The sequence below is a fragment of the Saccopteryx bilineata genome, chromosome 1, assembly GCF_036850765.1.
Source record: "Saccopteryx bilineata isolate mSacBil1 chromosome 1, mSacBil1_pri_phased_curated, whole genome shotgun sequence".
In the NCBI taxonomy this organism is placed as follows: Eukaryota; Metazoa; Chordata; class Mammalia; order Chiroptera; family Emballonuridae; genus Saccopteryx; species Saccopteryx bilineata.
In genome coordinates, this window is record NC_089490.1 from 156,940,018 (window position 1) to 156,958,176 (window position 18,159).

The window sequence follows — 18,159 nt, forward strand, 5'->3', positions numbered from 1 at the left end:
TTCAGAAATGACTGCTGGATTCACCCTCCCCCCCACTCACCAGCTGCCTCCCTCAGTAAATGGGGCACCTCCCTTTACCAGCCACTCAGGCCAAGCTCCTGCCTCATATCTTCCCAACACTTCCCCCATGGGATCCATCAGCAACTCCTGCAGACTTCACTCCCAAACAACTGGGAGCCACCCACTGCTCTCACCTCCATCCACATCACAGGCTCAGCCTCTACCGAGAACGCCCACTTCTGCCTCTCACCATTTTTCTGGCCCCCTCAGCAACCAGGAGTGGTTTTTCAAAGCTAGAGCACACTCTTCCACCTCCCATGGCTTCTTCCTGCGTCTGACCTCATCCCCTCCTCCACTCAGGCAACTTGCTTCAACCCACTCCACCTCTTGACTTCTTATTCTCTTAGTCCAGCCTCAGGGCCTTTGCACTTGTTGTGCCCTCTGTCTGGACTGTCCTTCTCCCCACTTCCTGTGGCGATTGCCTTCCTGCTGATGTCCCCTCAATCTGCAGTGGACCTGGGCTATTTCCTCTAAGCACCTGATCATAAAGTGAGATAATACCCACCCACGGGCTGCCTCCTTTACTAATATGACTGGCTAGGTAGTTCACCACTGTATTGGCACATAGTAGGTTTGCAATAAATGTTGAAGAAATAAATGGCATTGGGTGGCTCTGTTCCGAGCTTCTCCAGACTGGAGGGCAGACAGATCTGGACCCCAACCCTCTTTCTCCCTGTAATCAGGTCTGGGAGACCCATGGTGGGCTTCCAGAAGGAGACACTCAAGCTGAGCCTGGCCAAGGCTGGGGCAGAGGAGCAGCCCACCCATTGCCTCCTCAGTATCCCATCTCCTCAACCCACCTACAAGGAAGCATTGTGAGTGCCAGTGAGGAGCTAGGGGAGGAGCTAGCAGAATCCCTGTGTGGGCAGAGGGGGAGGGAGCATTGGGAAGGGTGCGATGGTCAGAGCCCTGGAGTAACCCTGATCTCGCTAGTCCAGGCAAAGAACTAAAGTTTAGCGGAAAGGGTCCCTGTGGTCCTCTTGCCCTAATGGGGAAATTGAGGTCGGAGAGTGTGGGGCCACCGCTACGCAGGACTGGGACCTCTGGACCCAGGTCTGGTTCCAAAGGCGCGGCTCATAGTCCGGGGGCCCGGCAGGGAGGGCAGGAGGCGGGGTGGGGCGCGTCTTGTGGTGACAGCAGCGCCCGGAAATGCGCCGGTCGGGATTGGGCTCTCCACCGCTCACACCCAACCCCTGGGGCTGATCTTCTCCCCAGTGCGGTTCGGGGCCCTGTGCTTGGGGTGGCCAGGACTTGGAGCGGAAATCACAGGAAAGAAACTCAGGCGCGCCAGCTCCTGAGTAGGCTGACCAGAGAAGGGGGCAGTGACCAGGAAAGGGGACCATCGCGGGGTAGAATCTGGACGCCGGCTGAGACAGAGCCCCAAACTCCCAGAACTGGGACAAGGCAACCTCGACCTCGGTTCGCTCACATTCCCTGGCCTTGAGCGTGGCGCCCGGAATAGCAGCCCCAGGGTAGGGGTAAGGACCGCCAGTACCCTCGCGGCTCTCCCGCCCTGGGCTTTCTAAGGTCACCGGGACATGGACTCTCAGACACCAGACCGCAGTTCTGGGGTGCCGAGGCCCGCGTGGATCAATCCCCTGCCACAGATTCGCGCAGAAGAGCCCCACAGCCGCGCGAGGGTGCAAGGGGCCATCACCCCTCCCGACCCCGGCCTGGGCACGCCCTGGGAGACCGGGTGGAAGGGGCCTTCTCAGGCTCCCCTTGTCCCTCCCCGCGGGCCCCACCTTTTCCGCTCATCCTGGGGCAGTCCGGAGAGCCAGGACGCACCGCCAGAGCTCTGTGTCGCCGGTAAGCCCCTCTTCTATCCCCGCAGTATCCGGGTTCGCTTCTCCTCCCCAAGTCTGGGTCCGGTAGTACTGTGGAGAGGGGAGGGCGGTGAGGCAGCAATCCCCAGGGTGCAAGAAAGCTCATCCTCACTTCTTCCTGGGGAAACTGAGGCCCAGAAGCGTGGCTTTCCCTGAGATCACACCCACAGTCAAGATTTCAGCCAAAACTGGGTGTAAGTGTCCTGCTCTTTGGGGAGAGAGCCCTGGGGAGTGGGAGGGTCTTCTTTCTGGCCCTTTATTTTTCATGCCTAGACCCCCACCTCAGCCAGTGCTGAGTCAAGAGTGTCAGAAGGCCAACCCTCCTCTGCTATCTTTGCCTTCCTCTCTAACTTCCTGTTTCCTGGGCCAGACAGGGCCCTGAGTTCAGAAAGGGGCTGAGATGCAATTAGAAGCACAACCTGGGGGTGGGGGGTGGGGGTGGGAGCGCTCACCTGGTGGTTTCCCCACTTCCAAATGTCAGAGCCAGGAGGGCCTGAGATATAGGGAAAGAGGCTCAAGAAGGGTCATGTAGCCTGACCAGGTGGTGGCCCAGTAGATAGAGCATTGACCTGGGGTGCTGAGGACCCACATTTGAAACCCCAAGGTTACCAGCTTGAGCACAGGCTCACCAGCTTGAGCATGAGGTCCTGGATTTGAGAATGGGATCATAAACATGACCCACTGGCTTGAGCCCAAAGGTTGCTGGCTTGAAGCCCAAGTTAACTGAGTCCCAAAGTCTCTGACTTGAGCAAGGGGTCACAGTAGGCTGTTTCCTGCCCCCCCCCATTGAGGCACGTATGAGAAGAAATCAGTAAACAACTGAAGTGCCGCAACTAGGAGTTGATACTTCTAATCTCTCTCCCTTCCTGTCTGCCTATCTGTCTGTCTGTCTGTCTGTGTCTCTCTCTTGCTAAAAAAAAAAAGAGGGGCCATGGATGCAGTGGGACCTAGCCTTCCCCCACCTGGTGTCCAGGAACTTGGGGGCTGGAGGACTCCAGCTTGTCCTGCATGTCCTTTGGGCACTGCTGACTGCTGGGCTCCCTGGCTCTGGCCCAAGCAAGGACTCACAAGGTGGCCACTTCCCTCCCCCTTTCTCCTGTCAATGTCATGGTCATGCAGAGGGTGTGGATGTCAAGTGGCTTTATTTTTCTCCTAAAAGACTGGAAAACAGTCCTGGGTAGACAAAGTTGCCAGCTCAGCCCCACCACCCCAGCTGTCTCCCTCTTTTCTGCATCATCCTCATCAGGGGCCCCTTTCTCGTCACAGACCACCCTGGTGTTCCATTCCATACCCTCTGTTATAAAGCCATGAGGTCTGGCTGGGCCAGGGTCAGGTCATCCCTCCCTGCTCTCCCCAATCTGGAGACTCACTGAAGGTCTGGGAGCAGAGGGAGCTCTGAAGGGACCTGGACCCTGAGCCAGTGCTCACCGGCTGCACCCTTTTCAGGGTCTGAGTCCTGGACTGACCACAGCTTCTTCTGCATAGATGGGGAAACTGAGGCCTGGGGAAGTGGAGTATCTGGCCCCTGACCACACAGGAAGGTCGAAGCAATGATGGTGGAGAGAACTGTGAAGGGCCCTGACCCTGGAGACACTTGTGCAATATCCTGGAATGATTTGTTCTGTCATTAGACACTGATTAAGCACCTACTGTATGCATCATAGAATAAACAACAACAAATAATAATAATAATTCTTTGAGCTCTTCATCTCCATCCCAGGCTCTGTGCCTCCCGTTTTTCTTACTTAACCCAAAAAACCTCTCAAAACTTTTCTGTGAATGTATTATCACTGCATGTTTCAGAGATGAGAAGGAAGGCTCAGAGAGGTTAAGTTACTGCCCCAAATTACACAGTCAGGGCAGAGCTGGGATTCAATCCCTGGCCTGCTGACGCCTCCACTGCAGTGACTTCCTCTGCTTCCTCAGACCCCACCCCCTCTGGAACCTGCTCTTCCTGCTATGGACCCTCCTGAACTGTGGTTTGGGAGGCAGTGCTCAGGTAAAAGGGGACAGTAGTCCAGGGAGCGTTGGGCATGGGGACTCAGCAGCCATGTGGGGGTGGCAGCCTCCCCTCTAGGCTAACAATACTTCTCTCTCACCAAGTAGGGTCCAGGAGAGTGGACACTATGGGGTTCCTGGAGCCGTTGTTCTAGCACCTGTGGGCAGGGGATCTCCGTACGCAGCCGGCGTTGCATCCGGTAAGCAGAGTGGGACTGTGGGGCTTGTCTGTGAAGGGATTCCTGCCGCTCTTCTCCTGCCAGTTAGGCCCACCCCCTGACCAAACCCTTGGCCTGCCCACACATGCTGTTCCTTTTAATACCACTGATCTACCTGGAATGTTGGGCAGGGCTGGTGGGGGTAGGGGAAATTGGTATATGTGAAGGGTGTGCAGGTGGGCTCTGGGAAATGGGTTACTAGGAGGCCTGACCACACTTAGGCCACCCTGTTTCCCAGGAAAGAGATATGCTGGGGGGACACCCATGAGTACCGCCTCTGCCAGTTGCCAGTAAGTTCTGTCCACCTCCCAGACCTTCTAATCTGTTCTAAAGTCCTCCTGCTTCCCCACTCATGCCCCCAAATATGTTTTCCACCCTGTCAGCTTTTCTGGGCCCCCCTGAGGCTATCCCAGCCTCTGACCAACCCATCCCTGTCCCCAGGACTGTCCCCCAGGGGCCATGCCCTTCCGAGACCTCCAATGTGCCCTTTACAATGGCCACCCTGTCCTAGGCCCCCAGAAGACTTACCAGTGGGTGCCCTTCTATGGTGGTGAGTAGCCTGCACTCCTGATGGTCCAGAGAGAATAACTCAGAGTTGCAGGAAGAAGAAGATGCTAAGAAGGAAGGGGAACTTGGAGGGTTATAAGGAGAAGTAGGCATGAACACTTGGGCTTTGAAGGATATGTAGGAGTTGGTGAAGTGATGGTGAAATGAAGGGTAAAAGTATGTGTGAGGTATAAAGCAAGCCAGAGGGAGGCAGGGTCTATTCTGCACAGGGCAAACCACCAGACTGGGGATTTTCTCAGAGCTGTATCTAGAAGCCAACAGTTCTCAAACTTATTCCCGTTGCAGGAACTGTTCCCCATATTGAGCTGAAAATAGCAAGTTATATAACTGTGTGCCCAGGGCAGCATGACTTCAGACTTAAAGAAGACAAGTAGTTTTAGACACCACAGTGGAGGTAGACACAGATAAGTGTAGAATGGAGAAAGTTCCATCCATAAATCTCATGGGTTGTTTTTTTTTTTCTTTGCCCTAAGAATTGGCCCACCAGGACCAGTTAGAGCTCCGTTCTAGGCAGTGTTAGCCAGCCAAGCTCAGGGAAATGGGAGCTTGAGTGGGAGGAGCAGGAATTAGGGCTACAGGCTCCTGTGCATAAGCGGACTACTGTCCATCATGCCCTGCTGCCAGGCAGAAGGGAAAACTGAGTCCCAGGGAGGGCCAAAAACACACCCAGCCTATGTGGGACCCAGTCAGCCCTGAACAAAACACTTTTTACTGGGCACCTGCTGGGTGCAGTTCTGCTCAAAGCTGAGCCTAGATAGAACCATGTCTGGAAAATAGTAGGTGTTCAATGAGTACTTGTGGAATGAATGAATGAATGAATGAAGGCAAGCCCAGGATACTTGCCTGGGAGAATCCCAGGAAGCTGGAGGCAGAATGCCTAGATCCAGTCTTGGCTCTGCTTCAACTTTGATGTGCAGTTTTTGGCAGAATCTCTGGGGCTCATCTGGGGAGCCTCGTGGGAAGGTGGCTGTAAATAAATACAGAAATAAAGACCCCCTGGTCCACTCTTTTCTTTCCGCCTTTAGCGCCCAACCAGTGCGATCTCAACTGCCTGGCCGTGGGGAATGCCTTCTACCACAGCTTTGGCCGTGTCCTGGACGGCACTCCCTGCAGCCAGGGTAGCCAGGGACTCTGCGTGGCTGGCCGCTGCCTGGTAAGACCTCTCCAGGCCCCGCCCTCAGACCGCATTCATTAAGTTCTAGGACCCGCCCTCTCTCCGAGCCCCGCCCTCCCACTGGGCCACACACCTCAATAGGCTTCACCTCTCTACCTTAAGCTTTTCTCCAGAGCCCACCCTCAGGTCCCGCCTAAGCCCCCCCCCCTTTTTTTAAATGAGAAGCGGTAGTGTGTGTGTGTGTGTGTGTGTGTGTGTGTGTGTGTGTGTGTGTGTATGTTAGGCAGAGAGACAGACTCCCCCATGGTCCCCGACCGGGATCCACCCGGCCAGCCCCCTACTGGAGTAATGCTCTGACCTTATGAGGCCGTTGCTCTGTTCCTCGGCAACTGAACTATTTTAGCAACTGAGGCGAGGCCATGGAGCCATCCTCAGCCCCTGGGGCCAATTTGCTCCTAGTGAGCCATGGCTGCGGAGGAAGAGAGTTAGAGAGAGAAGGGAGAGGGGAAAAGGTAGAGAAGCAGATAATCGCTTCTCCTGTGTGCCTTACTGGGAATCGAACCCACGACATCCACACGCTTGGCCTGGGCGACGCTCTACCGCTGAACCAACCGAGACAGGTCTGGCCCCCATTCCTTTCTTTTTGTTCCATAGTCTTTCCCTTTTCAATTGGCGGTACCCCTCCTTAGGCCCCACCCCAGATTCCTCCCTCTGGGCCCACCCTTTTACTTCCAGGTCCCATCTCTTTTATTTCAGGCCTCACCCTCATCTCTAGGCCAAGCCTCCTAATTCTCAGAGCCCCGCCCCCTATCCCAGGTCTAGGCCTGGGGTGGGGCAAGGGATCTCTGTAATGTGTGTCCTCCCCACCCCTTTAGAGCGCCGGCTGTGATGGTTTGATGGGTTCGGACGCCCGCGAGGACCACTGCGGCCGGTGCGGCGGCTCCAATGACTCGTGCCTCTTCGTGCAGCGCGTGTTCCGTGACGCGGGTGACCACTAGCCCCACCCTTTCTAATCTCCTAGAGCCTGCCCTTTAAGAGGCCGGGAGCATGGAAATTGAGTTCCCGTGCTGATTGGGTAGTCTGTGGCACAGCCCCCTGCCGTTCGCCTTTTTGATTGGTCAAAGCTAGATTGTCCCGCCCTTCCCAGAACCCATGGGTTCTAAGTCTTGCTGCCTCATTTAGGTGATAATAATCGTAATTCCAAACGTTTACGGAGCTTTTTGGTGTACCAGGCTAACTTTAGCTGCTTTAATCCTCAAAGCATCCCTTAAATACACCCCCACACGCACCCCAACACCCTCCTTCCCTCCCGCCCAGGAGCGTTCGCTGGGTACTGGAATGTGACCCTGATTCCCGAGGGCGCCAGACACTTCTACGCCTCCCATCGGAGCCGCAACCACCTGGGTAACGCTGAATCAGAGTGGGGAGGGTGCCCTGCTGGTCGCCCAAATGGAGTCGGGAGATTGAGGCTGGAGGAGGGAGACGCTAATGTCGGAAGGTGGGAGGGGCGGGTTTCAGAGAGCCCGAGCTGACGTTTTCTTTGCAGCGCTGATTGGGAGCGACGGGCGCTACGTGCTCAACGGCAACTGGGAGGTTAGCCCACCCGGGACCTACGAGGCAGTAGGCACCCGCGTGGTCTACACCCGCGCCGCAGGGCCAGAGGAGACACTGCGCGCGGCTGGACCCACCTCCCAAGACCTACTCCTGCAGGTGCGTGCTGGGCCTTCAGGGCACGGCTGAGCAAGAGGTGGTAGTGGGAATTAAAGGATCTAGGAGAGGCTGGGAGCAGAGGGAGTACGGCAGGAAAGAGAGTAAGAGTGAGGAGGCTATAAACAGAGAATCAGACTGGCCAGGCAGGGGTAGAGGGTCAGAGGAGGGAGGCTAGGGTAGAGAATCAGAGGGCAAAGCAGGAGTAGAGAGTCGGGGGAGGCAGGGCCATCAGTTCCAATTTCGGGTGCTAAATGTGTAACCTTCCCCCCCAGGTTTTCCTGCAGGAGCCCAATCCTGGCATCGAATTCGAGTTCTGGCTCCCTCGGGAGCGATATGGCCCCTTCCAGGAGCAGGCACAGGCCCTGGGCTTGTCCTTGAGGCAGCCACAGCCTCTGGAGGTGGAATCTCAGTCCCCTGAGCCCCATGAAGCCCTGGTTGCTTTCCCCACACGGACCCCAAACCCCACCCCAGGTGAGGGGGGTACAGCCAGGGTGGGGACAAACAAGGAGGTAGGCCTGTGCTCTAACTGTACCACCTCACAGATCCCTGCCCACCCTGTCCTGAAATCCGTGGTCGTGCCCACCGGCTGCTCCACTATTGCCGCAGTGACTTTGGTGAGAGAACCTTTTCCTCAACCCTCACCTGGCCCCTAAAAGACCTGAATTTGTCTCCTTTCCTGCTGGCATCTGACCCCGATTTGACTTTATTCTTGACTGCTTGACCTGACTGAAACTTGAACCATTCTTGTCCTAATTTGATCTGACCCTTTGTTCTAATTTGACCTCTAAGTTCTCATTGGTCCTGATCTGATTCTGACCCCAGTACCCTCTCCACAGTCTCCAGAGCCCCTCCCCATGTCCCACCTAATTCCCATTTCCCTCATATGGCAATGACGTGCATGGATGAGTGTCCAGTCTGGACCATCCAACTGGCCTCAGCACCACCCTACCCACAGTGTTCCGAGCTCGAGTGCTGGGCCTCCTCCGCCAGGCCCAGGAGACCCGCTATGAGGTGCATGTGCAGCTTGTCTACAAGAACCGCTCACCACTGCAAGCCCTCGAGTATGTGTGGGCACCTGGCCGCTGCCCCTGCCCACCAATGGCCCTCCATCGAGAGTACCTGCTGGCTGCCCAGCGCCTTGTCAGCCCCGATGGCACTCAAGACCGGCTGCTGCTGCCCCACACTGGCTATGCCCGGCCCTGGAGCCCTGCTGAAGACAGCCGTGCACACCTAGCTGCTGCACACTGCCCTATCTGAGCCCCCAGATGCGGCCCCACCACACAGAGCAGGAAAGACATGCCTGATCAGGCTCAAACTCAACGTATTTCACCTCTTGCCCTGACTACCAGGGAGCTCAGAAATATATCCCACCACAGCTGTGTGACTTTCCCTTACACACACTTATGCACCTTTGTACGCAGTCAGATCCACTGTCACATGTAGGCAGGCACTGATGAGAACACACTGAATTGCTTCTTCAGCTCTTATTTCCTCTCTCACCCTGGCTGCTAGGAAACTCATAACTATCTAATACTCGAAAACTTTGTGTCTGCTTTTATTCCCCTTGCCTTACACTCACTTGTTTAGCAACACTGTCGCAAGCAAGCAGAGCCCAGAGGAAGACATGCCTAAGGAGATATTGTGATATATCAGTTTCTCCTCTTGTCCTGGCCACAAGGAAGCTCATCACTGTTTAATTCCATGACACTCTGTGGTCTCTTCTCATTGTCACTTACCCATATACCCTAATGTATTCAGAGATAATATCACAAACAGACATGCCTAAATAGGCAGTGTAACATACTTATTTCCCTTTTTGCTCTGACTACCAGGAAGTTCAGAGATCATCTCTTTTTCTTTCAATTTATTTTGTATTGATTTCAGTGTACAGCTTAGTGGTTAGGCAATCATATACTTTACATAGTACTCCCCTCGATATTTCCAGTACCTAACTAGCACCATACATAGCTATCACAATATTATTGACTATATTCCCTGTGCTTACTTTATATCCTCATGATTATATATTCAGAGATAATCTTGACAGTCTCGCAATTCTGGCTGGGTTTTCTCCAGGCCACACTGCTGTTCTCCCCTTTTATATTCCTGTTTAATTTTTATAAGCACTTTAACAAGGGTACCCTACTTAAACACACTTGACCACAGAGATGTGGGGATGCACTGATGGTCAGATCCGTAATTGTGCTCTCAGAGCATGTACACATGTTTTCACAAACTCCATTCCTTTCTCCTCCTGGGCCACCCCCTTCCTCCCATCAGTCTGACCCTTTTTTGGAGGTGAAGATAGGGAATATATGAGGATGGAGGGAGCAAGCAGGGGGGTAAATGTGTCTTATAGGTCCCAAGCCCCTTCATGCTTTCCTGGGTGCCACACAATCATCTCAGGCCTCCCCAGCAGAGGAGGCAGTTGGAGCCCCTACCCATCTTCATGTTATCCTGCATAGATTTTCATTTATTGTGGAGCAAGAGGGCAGACCTCAGTTGTGTAAGAATTGAGAGTGTCTGTGGGGTGGCACAGCAAACCTTCCCCTATGAGGGGCTGCCTTGTGCCTCCCCACTCTGAATGGGGTGGTTTACACTGTCATTTTGCTCTTCTGTACCATAGTGGTCATGTTTTTTCCTGAAATGCAGATGCTGACAATGGACAAGGGACACACTATGTGCAGGTCTCGGAGCTGGATCGGCTCAGCCCCTGACCTTATGGGTAACTAGGCCAGGCCATTTCCCTCTCTTGGCCTCAGTTTTCCTATCTGCAAGTACCCTTTCGTCTCTTCCTGGCTCTGACCATGGGAATTGCACTCTTCTGGATTCCTTCCCTATCCCCTCAGTTCATTCATGCATTCATCCAACAAATATTTATACTTATAGAGCACCTACTGTATGCCAAGGGCACAGCAGTGCGTGGGTTGTCCCAGGCCTGGCTCTCTCCTCTGTAATTAGTGCTTAAGCTGGAGAATCCTCTCAGAGCCCCAATTCCTGCGGGCAAAGTGCAGTTCTAAAGGGAGGTGTGGGGTCTGGGCGCCCCCTGATGGCAATATGGTAAAATGGTAGTCAAGGCATCTGGTTACTTGTAACCCCGGAGGTCCCCTATGCTTACATACCTCCTCGACATCCACTTCTCTCATCTCCACTTGCCTTCCTCAGGAACGCTTCTCCCCACCCACCGGTTTCCTCACATCAGCATTCATTTACGGCTCCATTTCTCCCACCATTAGCCTGAGATTGCCCTCCCCTATGCCTCCCTGCAGTGGGGGGAATATGTCTGGGAATGAGGGTCTCCAGCCTTCTCAGCCCAGCCAGGCTAGCTCCAGGCGCTTGCTCTGGGGAGGAGCCAGCACAGAGTCCCCTGGAAAGCAGAATGGCCTGTGACACCTGAGCATGACTTTCCTCAGTCCTTTTACAGCCCCTCCACTGTGTGGCAACATTCATTGTCTCCAATAATGATCTTCTAACACTCCCAGTAAACATCACATTGTTTTGATTTGCTCTTTATCTTTGAAACAATCTAAAGAGAAGAAAACATTACAATTCTAAAGATGCTCAAATTCTGCAATGTGGTGGTTCAGGGTGGAACTACCACTTGCACTTGCCAAGCAAAAGTATTAACACTGTTTCTGTTTTACATTGAAACACTAATAATTCCAGGGGCTTACATAGAATGACAGAGACAAAGTGAATTGTTCTGTTCCTCTTTACAGTCCCAGACTTTTTTTTTTATTAGTTACTGTGTTCCCAAAGGGATATGCAGTGCCCATCTGGATTAGAGACCCACACATTGCCTGGAAAGACTGCAAATGGGTACAGACAGAGACTTCCTTTTGGGAAGACTGTCTTAGACGGAGCTACCAAGCAGCTGGGGACAAACAAGGCCTGCAAAGGAGCAGGGGGCATGACATGTTAAAGACTGCAAGACTTGGCTGATGTGTTTTGGGCAGAACCTGAAAGTGTTTCTAAACATTGCCTAGCACCTCTGTGACAAAACTGTCCCCTATTGAGAACAGAATTGCAGCCTTGGGAGCACCTGTAGTGTCAGGGTTTATAGTTCATCTTGCTAAACCTTCTGTGTTTGCACCAGAAGCTGTGGCCCACTAGTCATGGAGAAGCAGAGCTTGGGCAGCAAGAGCTGAGTGGTGAGAGGGGTGGACTCTGTGGGCTCCAGGTCCTCCCCAGCTATGACTACAGAAGCCTTGGGGTTAGAGCCCTCTCCCGAAAGTACAAAACCTGGCCCCCAGGCTAAAGGTAGAGCTCACCGCAGGTGCAGTTCAGGCTCCAGGAATCTCTGCCCCTGCTGAGACCACCTCTAGGCTCAGTTCCACTCCCACCCCTACGTCATCCCCCAGCTTCCAGCTCAGGACCTGCCTTCAGAGACCTGTACTTGCACAGGGAGCATTCTATAATTTATATACTGTTGGATTAAACTTGCTCTTCTCTGGATTATTTTGCATCTATATTCATGTACCAGGCTTGTCACCTTCCTTACCTATCCTGTCTCTGCCTGGTTTTATGATCAGTGTCATGTTGGCTTCACAAAGGAAGCCCAAGTGCAGGTTGTAGAAGGCTCCATTAGTGTCCACCTAACTCCCCTCTCCCAATTTCCATGAATGCCAGTCTGACACTAACTACCAGCCACCAGGCCTCTTTGCTGCTTGCAGAGATGTTGGCTGAGATAAATGGTCACTGTTCCCCCAGTAATTAACAGGTGGTGGATAGTCCTTGGCTTCCTTGGCTCCAGGTACCTGCCCACAGTTGTTCTGGGCTTGGCCACACCCACTTCTTTGGCTCCTTCCCTTAGTCACTCCCCGCTGGAGCTTCCTAGGATCCACTTCCAGAAAAAGGACTTGTACTTGAATTCTCGCTTCCGATTTATCTCAGCCACTTGGTGAGACTATGATTCTAGGTGTTTCTTATGTGTAAAGTGAGGCTGCACAGCATCCTCTCCTGTTAGATTGTAAGGTCCCCACAAAGGCTTCCTGGTCCCCCAACCCCAGCACAGATGGTGAAAAGAGGCTCGGCCAGATGTGCTTTATTGAGCTCTCTCCTAGCGGGTGAGGTGTTTCAGCCGCCAGCAGTGCTGCAGATATCGGAGCCAGGGGTGATAGTGAGGCCAGCTGCAGGTGACTTCAGTGGTGGATTCGGAGGTGGATTCCACAGGGGACTCGGATTGACAGGAGACAGGCAGCTCAGGCACTGAGGAGCTGGTTGGGGGCTGTGCTGGGAACTGCTTCTGATGATGTTTGCTGGACTTGGAGGCTTTGGGGGCTAACTGCTCTGGTCCATTGGAGATCTTGTTGGGAGGCTGCATGGGTATGGTGGTACCACTGGGGGATAGCACAGTGGGAGGGCTGTGACTAGACGAGGTGCTGAGATGCCGCACAGAGCCCAGGGAGCGGTGGGCCTGTTGGGAGGGGCCCAAGGAAGTGGAAGTGATAGATGGCCGGAGGTGCTGCTGGCCAGGGTCCTGGGGCTGGCTTGAGGAATTGGCTTTTGACCGAGGTTGAACCTGGGACTTGCCAGGCAGCTTGGAGCCATTGGCAGAGTCTGTGGCCTGGAAGTGAGGCTGGGACTGGCCCAAGGTGGTACGTGAGGAGCTCCTAGGAGCTGGTTTGCTTGGGGTTGAGGGAACAGTGGCGGTCTGCCCTGGGGAGTCAGTCAAGGGGTCTGCGGAAGACTTGGAATACAATGTGTCCTTTAGCTGGCCAGCTGGCAGGTCTGAACCGGGACTGGGTAGGGACTTCACTTGTCCTTTTGAAGCTGGGTCGCGCTTACTTTGGCTGCAGAGAGAGGGCCATGCGGATGAGGTACATCTAGCCAATCTCTTGGGCCCTAGGGCTGTTTTTGGGTGCTGAAGAGTGGGATAGAAGCTGCTGGGAGCCACAGTGGGGTTAGTGGCCATCCTTGGCAGGGACAGAGTCATCTGCATGCACTCACCCATAGAGATATACAGGCACACACACACATAAATGAACTCACACAATGCACACACAAACCCCTTCTCATAAATAAACGCACACACATATAGGCCCTACTTTCTAGGGATGGGGGTTACCTACAGTTGGCTCCGAGGGCAGCAGGGGGCCCACCACCACAGCCGCTGGGGAGACAAGAGCCCGGCTGCGGGCCAGGGTCCGCAAGACTGGTTCCCGAGAGCATAGGAGAGAGAGGTGGATAGTGAGGGGGGAAGGCAGAGCACCTGATGCCAATGGCCAAGATGCCAGCTGGAGGCCAGTCAGAGTCAGGCAGAGGGGAGGCAGGAGTGAAGGTGAGTGGGGCAGGTAGGCTAAAGATGGACACAGAAAGACCAACACTGGGACAGATGGACACCCCCATGCCCTACGAGCACACACCGTTCTGGGTTACTCCTGCTGCCATGTCCAGTGCTCGCCCGCTGAGGTCTCTCATGATGCTGTCCACGGCCTCGTGATGCTTTAGAAACAGCGGACGTATGACGTGATGATACAACATGTGAGCCCCATTCCATGGCCCGGGAACCATGCAGAACAACAGGAAGGCGCACTGCGGGCATGGGCAGCAGTTATACTCAGCCCCAAATCTGTGCCCCATGAGAAGCGATTAGACCTCACCTATTAGACACTGGACTTCATGGACCTAGGCCATCCCCATCAGACACCCTTTTGGATGGGCATGGGCTGCTCCATCAGACACCCCCCTGGCTGGGTCTGTTTCCGCAGTGAAGGGACTGCATCTCCCCAACACTCCAGGAGGCAGCAAGGTGGGCCCCTCAAACCCCCACCCCCAGTTGCTGGTTGCCTGCCTGCTCTCAGAAGACCCCGACCTGTATGTACTCTAGCAGCGCACACCTTGCCCACGTAGTAGAAAGGGAACCAGGACAGGAGTAGGTCGCTGAAGAACTCGGCAAGCCCGAATAGGCTGTACACCACCCAGTAGGTGAGCCACACAGTGTCGTCCTCCTTGTTTGGGCTCTCGATTGCTTTGATTCTGGGAGGAGGTATAGCAGAATCAGAGGCTGTTGGGAGCCCCTGGACGCCCCACCCAACAGCCTGTGGGCACTCACGAAGCATATGCAGGGTACACAAAGCCGATGAGATTGCACAGTAGTGATGCCCCGTAACCAAACAGAAGATAGAGGCTTAGCAGAGTGGTGGCTCCTGCAGAAAAGATGTGTGTGAGTGGGGGTCTGGCTCACTCCACACCCAGCCCACAGGCCCTCCAGCCTCCTCTTGGCCTGGCAGATGCACCCCACAGAGTTCTCACTTGTTCCACAAGTTTCAGTGACCCTTCCAGGATGTGCTATTTGCTCCACAGCACCTTGGTGACTCCTACTTTGGCCCTGAACCCTGAGTTTTATGTCTAATCAGTTAACATGGCCCCTACAATGATGGGAGCTCCTCAAAGGTAGGCAGGGTCCTCAGCCCTGGTGGGTACAGAGTAGCTGCCCAATAAACATTTGTTGAACGAATAAGTAATCATCTGCAATTATAATTACCTCATTCTGGGCCCTAAGGAGGGGTTGTACACATAAGGCCAGCATTTGAATATAAGTAATGGGAGAAAGATACATGATTAAGACATGACTGCTGGTGAGTGAACAAATAGCAAATAGTTTAAAATTTCATCTTAGTATGGGGTTTCTCAGTCTCAGCTAACATCTAGGCCATGTAATCCTCTTTAGGGAGCTATCCTGGGCACTGTGGAGGTGTTGAGCAGCTTCCCTGGTACTCACCCACTCAGTGCCAGGAGCATCCCCAGTCATGATACCACAGATGTCCGCAGACACTGCCTAGTGTCCTAACAGGCAGCATGGCCCTGTTTGAACCCCTTGTCTTAGTGGGAGGGAGCAAAAGGCAGTACAGCATCTCCCAGATCTTGGGAAGCCCTCTGCTTTTTTTTCCACTCACTTACCATGAGACACTGAGCAAGTTTCTCTCTGCTTGGAGACTTAGTTTCCTCATCTGTCAATGGGGTAGTAGTGGCCCTGCCTCCTAGGGTTGTTTTGGAATTAGCTAAATACACTCAAAAGAGAGGACTTGTCCTTTCCACATATTACTAAGGAACTTCTAGTCACAAAAACATTTCCAGCAAAGGAGGCTCAAAGGAGAATGGTTTGGGGGTATGGGGAGCCAGGAGCATTAGCCACTCTGAAAACGATTAACTGTCACATTTATTAAGTGCTTCTTGTGTTCTTCTCTGTTCTATCTCATGCAATAGTCAAAACTAAATGGAAGCTATCAAGGAGAGGGGCTTTCCCAGGATCACTCAGGAGTATTTACAGCTTTCTACCTCCTCCCCTATCTTCAGGAGAGATAAAGGGCTCTCATAGACCAAAGGGCAGAGTTACCCACACCCTTCCCTCCACCCGCATTAGCTTTTATCCCAGAGTCTGAGGTCAGGAATGGAGGAGGGCCTCCTCAGCTGACTCCTCTGGGTTTCCTCCTGTTACTTAGGGTGGGGGATTTGACCACTGAGGCAGGTGAAGCTCATGAGTTTCCACATCTGGGTGAGGGGTAGGGGAATGTCATCTCTTCCTCAAAAATAGCTAGCAGAGAGCAGTGGCTATCCCACAGCACCCCTCCCCTCAATCCCTAGTCTTGCAGCCTCAGCAACAGGAGGATGACCTTGGACATGGGTTGGGGAGGTAAGGCCTGAGAACAACAGATGGAGCCCAGGGGGTGGAGAGGGGTAGATACTCTAGACAGGGCAGGTGACAAGAGCATCCTCCCACATAGCCCCTGCCTCTCTGGGCTTTAGTTTCCTCCCTATAACTACCAGCCTCTCTAGCAGTCTCCTTGCAATGGGCCCTCCCCAGTGCTCTATGACCTAAATTCCCCAGCCACTGGTACCAGGGATAGGGAAAGCCAGGCAGGAGGTCAATGGCTTGCTCCCAGGGGCAGGTCTCTGGCTGAGCAGACATGAGCTGAGCACTGGGATCCTGGGGAAACAGATTTCGGACCCTCCTTGGGCTGTCTGTCATGGGGATCTCCCAGACAGTGGGAAAATGGGAGGAAAGTGGACTCCTAGTGTCACATATAAGGTGCTCAAAACACAAAATACCTGACACTGTCCTCACCCAGGGCCCCCCCACACACACACCAGTATCCTTGTGATTCATTCCAGGGGGTCTTCCTAGAAGAGGGGACAGATTGGGTGGGCCTGGGACACTGCAAGAGGAAAGGAAGATGTTTAACAGCTTACTAGACAGTTTCTGAGAATGGCAGGAGCCACCCCAGGTCGTTGAGGAGAAAAGAAGAGGAAAGACTAGAATGGAAGTTACAGTCAGGGGTGGCGGGAGCCCCTTCTCCCTGAGCTTCCAGCCAACCTTTCTCCAACCCCATCACAGCTGTCAAACAACCAAACTCCAATTCAACTATTTCTACACAGTAGGCCAAAGCCATTGATTGATATGATAGGGCAGGTCAAAGGTCGGGTACAAGCAGGAAAACAATGGGAGAGGAGGTGTTAGCGACCCTCCCTTCTGGCAGGGAGCATCCTCTCTGAAAAAAGATTTCTATCTACACTTGCTTTTAGACTGGGGGGTCATCTGGGAAAGGGTTGAAGAGACACTCAGGGCACTGGCTACCTATCTGCCCCCTCCTCCCCTTCCCTATCCCTGGGGCCGACAGGGCAACTGGAAGAACCGGACTTCGGCCTGGCGGGCACCCAGCGCCCCAAGGGAGGAGGCAGAGAACGGCCTCCAGACCCGAGGGCCAGAGTAGGGGCGCTGCACCGGCCGAGAGAGGGGGTGGCTCTCATCGAGGTGGCAAGGCTGGGGCAGGGGAGGAGCTGCGGGCTCACCCGAGGTCGCAGTCCACGACCCCTCCCCAGCAAGGATCTCGGTCTCCACGCTGGGCAGTGGGGCGCACCTCTTAATACGGCCCAGACCCAGCACCTGAGAGGCAGGCCGGAGTGGGGCAGGACAGAGGTACCCCAGGGCCTCAGTGTGCGAGTCGGTGAAATGGGGCGACGGCCCCGAGCGTCCCCGTACGGCTCACCCGCAGCCAAGTACCGCTTGTCCACACCGGTCTTGGCTTCGAGCGCCCCTAGTGCTTCGGTGGCCAAGTTCCTTTGTTCCAGAAGGCGCTCGAAGCGCTGGCGCAGGCCGTCCATGGCACCGGCGGGTCCGGGGCTGGTAGCCCAAGCTTGACCTCGGCGCCGCACACCGGCCCCTCGGTTCGCGCGCTGCTTTACCCTGGAGCGAGCGGCACTGCTCGGCTCCTGGGCTGGTCTCTGCCCCCAGGCTGGTTTCCGCCCCCTTCCCCGCGCACTGGCCAATGGGAGGGCTGGGCGGACAAAGGAGGTGGGGCCTGCCCCTTCTCCCTCGCCGCATTGCCCTCTGGCGGGCCGCGGCCGCCGCAGCCACGACTTGGCAGAAACGGGGCGGGGCGCGGCGGCTGAGGACACCTATTGGCCGAGCGGAGTAGGACGTAGCTGATTGGAGAGGCAGGGTCACGGCATGGGATTATTGGCTGAACAGTTGTATAAATAGGCTGGGGGGAGGGGAGAAGCTTGGGGAGCAGTTAGTGGGAGGGGCCGGAGAAAGGGCAAAGCTGATTGGAGATACGAACGAGGATTCATTGACAAGAACAGAGAAGAGGCGGGGCATATTATCAAAGAGGCGGGACAGACTCTTAAGGGTGGCTATGGGGCGGAGCTAAATTGAAGAGGAATC

The 18,159-nt window shown here is 54.4% G+C and overlaps 3 protein-coding genes across 5 annotated transcripts in view; 1 reads left to right on the forward strand and 2 right to left on the reverse strand.

Moving 5' to 3' along the window:
* PLK5 (polo like kinase 5 (inactive)) overlaps positions 1–2,205 on the reverse strand; it is a 25,153-nt gene extending 22,948 nt beyond the window's left edge. The window contains exons 1-2 of the mRNA XM_066277286.1: positions 2,168–2,205; positions 1,806–1,937 (exon numbers count right to left, since the gene is read on the reverse strand). The gene's annotated coding sequence lies outside the window, so the exon portion shown is untranslated. The remainder of the gene's footprint in view (positions 1–1,805; positions 1,938–2,167) is intronic.
* Positions 1,850–10,979, forward strand: ADAMTSL5 (ADAMTS like 5). 2 transcript variants are annotated; one of them, XM_066277314.1, is made up of 12 exons: positions 3,357–3,427; positions 3,813–3,885; positions 3,993–4,084; positions 4,341–4,392; positions 4,544–4,652; positions 5,695–5,822; positions 6,659–6,770; positions 7,101–7,187; positions 7,330–7,493; positions 7,766–7,964; positions 8,036–8,107; positions 8,449–10,979. In XM_066277314.1, exons 1-12 carry the CDS (start codon positions 3,372–3,374, stop codon positions 8,748–8,750), a joined length of 1,446 nt encoding a protein of 481 aa, XP_066133411.1. In that variant the 5' UTR covers positions 3,357–3,371; the 3' UTR covers positions 8,751–10,979. The 2 variants fall into 2 exon arrangements, with proteins under 2 accessions (XP_066133402.1, XP_066133411.1); XM_066277305.1 differs by lacking the exon at positions 3,357–3,427 and adding an exon at positions 1,850–1,869 and having other exon boundaries at positions 3,990–4,084; positions 7,766–8,107.
* A 226-nt stretch (positions 10,980–11,205) lies between these two features.
* Positions 11,206–17,718, reverse strand: REEP6 (receptor accessory protein 6). 2 transcript variants are annotated; one of them, XM_066277324.1, is made up of 6 exons: positions 17,483–17,718; positions 14,548–14,641; positions 14,333–14,471; positions 13,859–14,027; positions 13,565–13,647; positions 11,206–13,285 (listed from the first exon to the last, which is right to left on the reverse strand). In XM_066277324.1, the coding sequence occupies exons 1-6, from the start codon at positions 17,595–17,597 to the stop codon at positions 13,277–13,279; spliced, it is 609 nt and encodes a 202-aa protein (XP_066133421.1). In that variant the 5' UTR covers positions 17,598–17,718; the 3' UTR covers positions 11,206–13,276. The 2 variants fall into 2 exon arrangements, with proteins under 2 accessions (XP_066133421.1, XP_066133430.1); XM_066277333.1 differs by lacking the exon at positions 13,565–13,647 and having other exon boundaries at positions 17,483–17,713.
* Between the last annotated feature and the right edge of the window lie 441 nt (positions 17,719–18,159).